Source organism: Prionailurus bengalensis, chromosome A2 (assembly GCF_016509475.1).
Source record: "Prionailurus bengalensis isolate Pbe53 chromosome A2, Fcat_Pben_1.1_paternal_pri, whole genome shotgun sequence".
NCBI classification, from domain to species: Eukaryota; Metazoa; Chordata; class Mammalia; order Carnivora; family Felidae; genus Prionailurus; species Prionailurus bengalensis.
The window spans coordinates 11,085,068-11,095,638 of record NC_057348.1 but is presented as its reverse complement, the minus strand read 5'-3'; the positions used below and the strand labels follow the sequence as shown (position 1 = coordinate 11,095,638).

The following is a 10,571-nucleotide window of genomic DNA, read 5'->3' as shown; positions in this document are numbered from 1 at the left end:
GCTAGATCTTACAGTGGAAACTTCAGCCACTGGGTTGGAAAACTTAAATGAAGTGGGAGTAATTGGGTCCTGGGATGGCAGAGGCCAAGTAGCAGCATCAACAACCAAAGGCAAAGTGCAAATGATTGCTGTAGTGGACTGGAATAGTCTGACTTACTCCAATGGTTGGTGGTGACTAGTTGACCATGGTGCTCCTGGAAGAGAAATTAGGTAGAAAGTCTACTAAATTCTTGCTTGATCTGTTTAAGCAGAAAAGTTCAAGGTCAAGTAAACAAAAACTAACCTTAATCAAAAAACGGTGAGTCCCAACCTCTTAATAAATTCCCAGAGCTGGTTTACAGACCTAGAAATTTTGGAATGAAAGGGGGCCAAGTCCTCTTGAGGAAGGACCCCTGTATACTACCCTAAACTTATTTGATTAATCTTTTTCCTCACCTTCCCAATCAGGACCTTCAGCCTTTTACCAGGGTAATTGTATAGGGTAACTTCTTGAGGTTAAATCTGCATTTCTTTGTCTCTTTTCCACCATTTCATCAGCTACATGGAATCAGAAAATCAAACATGTGTTTCAGAATTTATCCTCCTGGGTGTCTCAGAAGATGTATTACTACAGCCCCTCCTCTTTGGACTGTTTTTGTCCATGTATCTGGTCACATCCATTGGGAACCTGCTCATCATCGTGGCCGTTATCATGGACTCCCACCTCCACACGCCCATGTACTTCTTTCTCTCCAATCTCTCTTTGGCAGACATCTGTTTCATCTCCACCACCATCCCTAAGATGCTACTGAACATCCAGACACAGAGCAAAGTCATTACCTATGCAGGATGCATCACCCAGTTGTACTTTTTCATGCTTTTTGGAGTTCTGGACAACTTCCTCCTGACTGTGATGGCCTATGACCGGTTTGTGGCCATCTGTCACCCCCTCCACTACACGATCATCATGAACCCCCACCTCTGTGGGCTCCTGCTTCTGGCATCCTGGATCATGACTGCCCTGCACTCATTGTTACAGAGCTTAATGGTTTTGCGACTCTCTTTTTGTGAAGAGTTGGAAATCCCTCACTTTTTCTGTGAACTTAATCAGCTAATCCATCTTGCTCGTTCTGATAATTTTCTCAACGATTTGGTGATGTATTTTGCTACTGGCCTTGTAGCTATTGTTCCACTCACAGGGATCCTCTTCTCTTACTCTAAGATTGTAACCTCCATTTTCAGAATTTCATCAGCTGGAGGCAAGTACAAAGCATTTTCTACATGTGGGTCTCACCTCTCAGTTGTCTCCTTGTTCTATGGCACAAGCCTTGGGGTGTATCTGAGTTCTGCTGCTGCACAAAACTCCAGGTCCAGTGCCATAGCCTCAGTCATGTACACAGTGGTCACCCCCATGCTGAACCCTTTTATCTATAGTCTAAAAAACAAAGACATAAAGCAAGCCCTTAAAAAGCTCTTCAGCCAAGAAACGTTGTCTACATAGGGGTATTATTTGTATGAAGACAGAGACTTGATCGTGAGTAACAATGCTCAAAACCCCACAGGACCTAAGTCATGATGATGTTATAAGCTCACAGAATGGTAATCTGCAGTTTATGTTATCTCAAGGGTTCAGCCTCTTTAATTTTTCATACATGATAAGTAACTGTTTCTTCTGTATTTTATTTAAAACTTTGATCTCTCATATTTTGGGAGGTCAGTGTGGGAAATAGAATCCAGTGCATGAGTGTTCAGCAGCAAATATATGTAATACAGGAGGTTTAGTACTTATAATATTATAGGAAGAGCTAGAGGAATAAATGTGTAATGCTTCCCGTGCCAATGAGAGCAGCTGCCCTCAAAGAAAATTCTGGTCTCAAAGAAAACCTACTTGACATATCAAAGGCTATATACCAATCACTAAAGTTTGTGTGAATCCACTTTAGAAATTGAACACATTGCAGAACAGAAGGAACTGGAGTCACCATTGGGTAAAGTCTACAATAATCCACATTCAGTCTCTAAGATCTAATTTCTTCTGCACCATCTAAAACATGAGTCTGGCACAACAGAAATGACAGCCCTTGACATTCAAGAATTGATAGTGTCATTGATCTTTGGAATTTCCCCAGGGATGCATTGCTATTCTTAACATTTTTATAAGCAAGAACACTACCAGAGGATCTATTTTGCTCCCTCTTAATATAATGTCCCTTTCTCAGATTATAAAAGCACCGTGGGTATTTTGCCAAATTCCATCTATGGCTTTTCCATCTCTTCATGTTAGAAATTAGGTCATAATAACAGGATACAGTTATGGACCTGAAATACACTTTGTGAAACATAATGAGGTTAATACTTTATCATCACCTGACCCAGAAGTGACATCACTAATTTGTATGCTATAATGGTAATTTCCTATTTCAGACTCCCTACTTCACAATTTTCTGATAAATTTCCACAGGAAGGAAGGAAGGAAGGGAAAGAAAGAAAGAAATGAATGGTAGAAAAATGCCTAATTACATTATTTGCCAATTTCTATAGTATAAATCTCTCACATGGCTAACTTTAAGCTACCCATGTGACTTTTACCCAACAAAGTGGGATGAGACATGCACGGTCACACCTCATAACCCATTAGGAACCAGCTCCAGCACATAAACATCTTTGTGTAAAGTCAGGAGAAAAATAAAGAGCATTAGTCTGTTGCAGTTTTAATGTTTTTTCAAGGTGAGCTGGTCCCATCATTTGAGGGTCAATGAAAAGTCTCAGGCTTGAGTCATTGCGACTCTTCGTTCTGATGACTTAGGCCAACTTTCTTTGTATGAGAACTTGAATTTTTCTTAGTTATACAGATGGATGGGATCTTAGTAAGATGCCCATCACTTTTAATTAAGAAGGCATCAAGATCAATTGCCTATTCCAAAAAGTCCCTATGGTTCAATCAATTTTGATTAACATTTGATTCTTCTACCCATTACATTAACGATAAATTCCTCACCTCTCACTTTGAGTGACATCTGCTCGGCCTCTGCCAGTTCGGGATGTCATTCTCTCTGTTGAACCTAGGTTGAACGTGTTCCAATGTCAGCACCTCCCATGTTTCATAACTCCGTCACGCAGAGGACAACCACTACAGAACTCTGCAGAGATGTCGCACACCTCACCAATGTATTTCTCAATCTCTTGTTGATACTATGGCCTCTGACTGCTTTCTTAAGACATTCTTGGGAGTTTAGATGTTGAATCACTGGAGATAAATCTACACAACACTGCTTTGGTCTCATCCCATAAGTTTATGTATGTTGTGATTTATCTGAAGATCGTTTCTAATTTCCCCTATGATTTCACCCTTAGTCAATTGATTGTGCTCTGCAATTTTCACATAGTTGTGGATTTTCCAGTTTTCCTCCTTATATTGATTTCTAGTTTCATTCCCTGTGGTTGGAGAAGATACTTAGAGTAATTTCAACTTAAAAATGTACTGAGAATTGTGTTTTCAGTCCTTTTTTGGAGTCAATTTGATTTTTGTATACTGACACACTTTGATTCCCTTCTCATTTCTTTTGTCCTGTAGTTTATAGATATTTTAGTTGTAGTTACCATGGGGATTACATGTAACATCCTTAGCTTGTAACAATGTCATTTGAAGTGATATCAACTTGACTTCAACCATATATAAAACTCTACTCCTACACAGTTCTACCCATCATTTTATCATTATCAAAATTCATGTAATTATTAAAAAATTTTAAAGTAGGAGTATTTTTATTTTATTTTTTATTATTTTATTTTATTTATTTGTTAAATTTATCTGAGGGAAAGTGAGAGAGCGAGCGAGAAAGCATGTGAGCAGGGAAGAGGATCAAAGGGAGAGAAAGAGAGAATTTACTAAATGTGGACCCTGACTTGGGACTCAATCCCACAATCCTGGGATCATGACCTGAACCTAAATCAAGAATCAGGTATTCAACCAACTGAGCTACCCAGGTGCCCCTCATGTAATTATTTTTAAGCAGTTGTATTGTAAGCCCTGCGACATATGGAATGTGGAGTTAAAATCTGATATTACAAAATGCTGGTTTTGTATTTTCCCATGTATTTAACTCCAGCCAAAATATTTCTGGCCTCCTAAGGCCTCACGTTACTGTGTAGTGTCCTTCCATTCTGACCTGAAGCACTCCCTTTGGCTTTTCTTGTAGGGCGGGCCCAGTAGGAATCCAACTGCCTTGGCTTTTGTTTATCTGAGAATGTCTGAAATTCTCCTTCATGTTTCATACACTTTCATGAGGTGTAGAATTCTAAGGTGACAGTATTTTCTTTCAGTAATTTAAATATATTATCCCATTGGCTCTGGCCTCCAAAGTTTCTGTGGAAAAATCGGCTTACAATCTTATTGAGGATCTCATGCATGATGAGTTCTCACTGAACTCAGGATTACCTCTTCTATATTTGGCTTTCAGTAGTTTGATTATGTGTCTCAGTGTGAATCTCTTTGTTTATCCTACTTTGAGTTCACTGAATTTCTTGGATATGTAGATTAATTTATTTCATCAAATTTGGGGAGTTTCAGCAATTACTTCTTCAAATAATTGCTTCTTTCTTTCAATTACTTCTCTTTGCCCGTTTCTCTCTTTTCTTTCTGGACTCCCTTAATGCTTGTGTTGGTTTTGGTAATGGAGTCCCACAAGTGTCTTAGGATCTGTTTAGTTTTTCTTACTTCTTTTTTCTTTCTGCCCCGAACACTCAATAATTTCAACTGGCCTGTCTTCAAGTTCATGAATTATTTCTGTCTGTTCAAAGCTGCTCTTTTTAAAATAGATGGTCGCTTTCTTTATTATGATGAAGATATGTTACTTTAGACCTACATTAACATTGTACTAACTGGGGAAACCATACAAGCATTCCAATAAAATCATAAACAAATCAAGCATTTAAAAATCATCTTTATTATAGTTCCTGCTACAACATAATAAACAAGAGAAATAAAGTACAAGTAATCATTATTACATTCAGATAGCTAATACTTACATGAGACTTGCTATATGTAAATGTTGTTCTAAGTGTTTTACATACAGAAATAATTTATTTGTCTCAAAATCTTTAAGGTATTTGGCAATGAGATTACGTGTTACATATGAGGAAACCAAGGCACAGAAAGGTTAAGTAACTTCTATAGTCACACATCTAATAAGTGCTAGAGCTTAGATTTTGGAATTCTTTCCAGAAATGTTCTATCATATTCAGTATCATCTCAATCAAAATTCTGGCAGGCAATTTTGTAAAAACTGTTAAGCTGATTCTAAAATGAATATGCATTTTGAAAGATCTAGAAAACCCAAAAACTATGGAAAAAGGAAAAACAAAGTTAGCATTTTTATACTACCTGGTTTCCAAACGATTACAAATTTATAGTAATCAAGATACTGTGATATTGGCTTACAACACATAAATAAATCACTATAAGAAACATAGAGCCCAGAAATAAACCCACACATATACAATCAAATTATTTTAAAAGGTGACATGATAAGTCAATAGGAAAAGTATATTCTCAACAAATAGTACTAGAATAATTGGATATCAATATGGCAAAAAATAAACATTGATGCCAATGTATACTATATTCAAAAATTAATTTTAAATGGAGTATAGACCTAAACATAAAAGATAAGACTATAATACTTCCAGAAAATCATAAGACAGAAACTTTGTGACTTTGGAGTACCTAATATTGCTTACAAATAAGATACTAATTATTAAAAAATTGATCGGTATTTTTTACGAGGTAGCATTAAGAGATAGGATGAAAATATCTACCATATTATATCTGATGAAAGGCTTGCATAGAGAATACATAAAGCACTCTTAAAACTCAATGGTAAGAAGACAAATAATGTAATAAAAATGGTTAAAAGACTTGAAGAGATATTTCACACAAAATATATATGAATGTCCAATAAATGTATAAAAAATTGCTCATCATTAGTCATTTAGAGAAATATAAACCAAAGTACAATAAGATGCCATTGAAGTGGCTAAAGTGGCATTTTCAACTTGACAACACCAAATGTTGACCAGATGATGAGTGTGGTAGGCAGACTTCTAAGATGGTCTCCTGTAGTCTTCATCTCATGTTATTCATGCCTTGAATGTGAAACTGATGTAGCAAATTGTTTCTAATAAATAGGGTACAGCAGAAGTGATAGATAATTTTCGTGATTAGGTTGTCAAAGACTGTGACTTCCGTCTTACTAGCAGACTCTATTGCCTTCTTAACTTTCACATCTTGATGAAGCAAGCTGCCATATTGGAGAGTCCCATGTGGCAACTTGTGGCATGTATCAATAGTTTGTTCATTTTTATTGCTTAGTATTCTTGCTTGTTACATGCTTTCCAGCAAACATCTACAGGACAAATGGAGCTATCAAGCCAAGAGCTCCTGAAAATTGAATCCTTCTAAAAATGATGTAAACTTAGAAATATAACTTTCCCCAGTCAAACCTTCACATAAGACCCTGACCACTTCTGATGGGTGGATTGTAGCTTTTTGAGAGATCATGGTTCAGAGAATTTAGCTAAGCCATGCCTAGATTCCCAGCCCACAGAAACTTTAAGATAATCAATATGTGAGATAATCAAGATGTCTTTCCTGAACTAATATTTACATGGGTGCATACATTTGTGAACACATTGAGTTAAAAATATTTCTGAGGGACACTGGTCCAAAGGTGGCAAGTTAAAACAATAGTCATCCTAAAAGGCCTTCTCTGAGTGGCTTGTGTCTTAAACCATTTTCACAAAAGCAGTTTTTGTTTCCTTTTAAGGCCCACTTCATAAGCACAGTTGAAGAAGTCATCTTTTATAGATTGGGCAGCCCTATGATTGGGGCTTGGGGGAGCCTAAACTTAGGCTCTAGGTAAGACTGTCCAAGAAGAATGACTTATATGGATAATACTCTACCGAAAAAGAAAATTATTCCTGGAGTATTGCTCTGAAGAGACAAGAAAAGCTTCTCCCGGGACTCAGAACCAGAGTCAGGGCACATAGAATATTACTGCCTTATACCATATATAATCTTTTCATCAAAAGACAAAGACTTCCATAAAAACTTCCATATATGTTTTTCAGAAATTGAAGAACATTTGGGTAATTTATCTAAGGGAAATGTACTCCTCCTTCATTCATCAAATGGGTGCTACACATTAGCTTAGATCACAGAAGTTTATTTTCTCACAGTTATAAAGGATGGAAGTCCAAGATCATGTGCCATTATCATTGAGTTCTGGTGAGAGACTTCTTACTGACTTGTAGGAAGCCACCTTCATGCGCTGTCTTCATTCAACTGACCTTTCCTTGGTTCATGTGGGGACAGAGAGAGAGAGATAGTAAGAGAGAGAGAGAGAGAGAGAGAGAGAGAGAGAGAGATCTTTCTCTTCTTATAAAGACACCAACCCAACAGGGTTAGTACCCCACACTTATGACTTCACTTAACCATTATCACTTCCTAAAAATCCTATCTGCAAATACAGTCACATTGGGGATTGGATCTTCAATCTAGGAATTTTAATGGGACACAATTCAGTCTATACTACACAGCTCAAGTGTGTCAGGCTCTGTGTTGGGCATGGAGGGGGAACAAATGTACTTTCAGCAGAGTGAGGGTGTACAGAATTTATAGCAGCTGTATTATAACTGTTGATTTTGCCATTTGACTCTCAGCTGGCAGTCTATTTCCCTTACTCTGGCTTTAGAATCTTAATATCCTTTCATTTTTATTAATGAACAAAAGAAAGGAAAGAATCAGGACTCTATCTAGAAGGACTGAGTTAGGGAATAATACTTGAGGCCAATTGAATTCAGTTATCTCTGCCCAAACCATCTTGAATTGCCTCAAGGCAATTCTGTAATCCAGAATCTCAGACTGGGAGGTTTTTGCTTGTCTTTTTTAGTGATGCTGGGGAAAATCAGAAAAGAGAGTCAAAAAAGATCCAGCCGGAGTTTCTACCCACTTTGCACATTTCTTTCAACCCTTTCAACTAGCTAGCATTACCCCAATCAGCTAGGTAACACTGGGAGCTAATATTGCTCCCTGATACGTCTTACATGGCTTCTCCTTGGACAGGTTTTTTTACTTCTCATTTACTATTCCCAGCTGACTCCATTCCTCAGTGATATGTTTTCACACTCCTTAGATCTTTTCCTCCATAGTGCAGAAAATCACACAATGGTTCTAGTTTTGTTGACAGTAATCTACCAAAGAACATGTTCACCTGACCTTGACTCTGACCTAGTCATCTTTGTCATTGACTTGGAATTTCATGTCTATTTGTACATGTGACTTCAGAATATCATGTGACATATGTATGACAGCACAAACAGGCATGTCTTGTTTTATTGCACTTTACTGCACTTCGTAGATATGGAATTTTTTAAAAAACAAGTTAAAGGTTTGTGGCAAGCCTGTGTGAAGGAAGTCTATTGGCACCAATTATCCAACAATACCTGCTTACTTCATGTCTCTGTATCACAATTTGGAAATTCTTGCAATATCTCATTTTTTCATTATTATTATTGTATTTGTTATGGTGATCTGTGACCCTAATGTGACTATTGTCATTGTTTTGAGGCTTCATGAACCACACACATATGACAGCAAACTTAATGGATAAATGGTATGTATTCCGACCAATCCACTGTTTGATTGTTCCCCATCTCCTTCCCTCTCCTTAGGCCTTCCTGTTCCCCAAGACACAGCAATATTGATATTAGGTCAGTTAATAATCCTATGATGGCCTATCCATATTCAATTGCAAGACTCAGATGTCTCTCGCTTTAAATCAAAAGTAAGAAGAGAAAGACAGATACCATATGTTTTCACTCATATGTGGATCTTGAGAAACTTAACAGAAGTAATTATGTCTGGTGAGGGAAGAATGTAGAAAGCCAAGAGAGGACTCCCTGGATGGTTGATGTTGGGGACTGAAGCTCTGTCCCCACAAGATGGCAGGAAGGGGTCAGGTGCTGGTCTCCCAGACAGTCTTGGGACTCCAAAGAAAGAACAGTGTCCTGTACAGCCCAAAGTGGCACACGCTGTGGGACTACAGAGGAGATATTTACAGCTCCTATGTCTGCTCATTAAGCAGCTTTTACTCTAACCTGTAAGCACATGATCTCCCTATGGAGCAATGATCCAGACACAATGGGAAATTTTCCTGCTGGTTCTCTCTCTGATCCTAGGACACTGTGTGCTAATCCAGGTGAATTCACTTTTGATTCCTTCTTCTCCATTAATCTCCTACCTTCCAGTGGTCCACACCTCCCAGCACCTCATCACAACCCTGACTTCAAGTTTTCCCAAAAATCTAATACTGAGGAACTCATCTGATTAGTTCCCTTAGGTTTTCAAAACATTGATTTACGGTGGGGACACAATCCCTGATGTCTCTAGAAAATTACTATTTCCTTCTTCGGCAGAGGGGAGAAATTTGATCCTGTAGTATAAAACCTTGGGTACTGGGCACCTGGGTGGCTCAGTCAGTTGAGCGTCCGACTTCGGTTTGGGTCATGATCTCACAGCTTGTGAGTTTGAGCCCCACGTCAGGCTCTGTGCTGACAGCTCAGAGCCTGGAGCCTGCTTCGGATTCTGTGTCTCCCTCTCTCTCTGCCCTTCCCCTGCTCTCGCTCTGTCTCTCTATCCTTCAAAAATAAATAAACATTAAAAAAATTAAAAAAAAAAACCTTGGGTACTATACTCCTTAGCTTCATGATAGTTTAGCCAAAACAATGAGGAATTTAATGGTTAGATCACAAGTTAAGAACTGTTGTTTACTCCCTCATGATGAAGTGTATTTTAATTATAAGAGATACGTTTAGATTTCTGCAGCGTAGGCTAGCTTAGCACACTAAAGCGATTCTATGATTTAATTTTCACAAAAGTATTATCTATGAAGTCATCCTTTCATCAGCTCTATTCTCTATTGTCTAAATGGGTCTCAGAGGAATTTAATGTTCTGCTCAAAGGCATAAACCAAGCAGGGATGTAGTCTTAATTGGAATTATGTTGGGAGCTTCCAGTCTGAAACTCTGGGAAGCGGTTCCCAACCAGAGTTGCTCTTGGGATATTTGGCCATGTCTGAAGGGATTCTGCTGACGTACCTTCCTTCACAGGACAGCACCCAACAACAATAATTATCTATGTCTAAAGGCCAACCGTGAGAAGGTGAGAAAACCTGTTCCCCACTGAGGCTTTTCCAACCTCAGTGTGCATGCAATTCACCAGGGACTGTAGTTGAAATGTAAATTCTTATTGCTCAGGTCTCCAGGGGCCCCAGCAACTCTGCTTCTCTAACAAGCTCCTTGGTGGTGTTGATGCTGCTGGTCCTGGATGTGGAGCACAGACTGAGAGCAAAGCCATGGTCCTTTGTTGGAGAAATTTTAAATTTAAATTTAAAGTTGTTAAGATGGCAATACTACCCCAAATATCTACAAATTCAATGACAATATGAAAATAACAAAAAGGGGTTTTTTTTGGAAAAGTTTTTTAAAAACCATCCTAAAATTAAATTTTAAATTAAAAATTTCCAAGCATGAGC

At 38.1% G+C, this 10,571-nt stretch overlaps 1 protein-coding gene across 1 annotated transcript; it reads left to right on the top strand.

Annotated features, from left to right (window-relative positions):
• The first annotated feature begins 541 nt into the window (after positions 1-541).
• Positions 542-1,480, top strand: LOC122486578 (olfactory receptor 7A17-like). The gene has a single exon (XM_043585924.1). The coding sequence runs from the start codon at positions 542-544 to the stop codon at positions 1,478-1,480; it is 939 nt and encodes a 312-aa protein (XP_043441859.1).
• Positions 1,481-10,571: the final 9,091 nt, after the last annotated feature.

Coding starts and splice junctions, on each gene's coding strand:
- LOC122486578 (XM_043585924.1), top strand. CDS start 542: ATGGAATCAGAAAATCAAACATGTGTTTCAGAATTTATCCTCCTGGGT.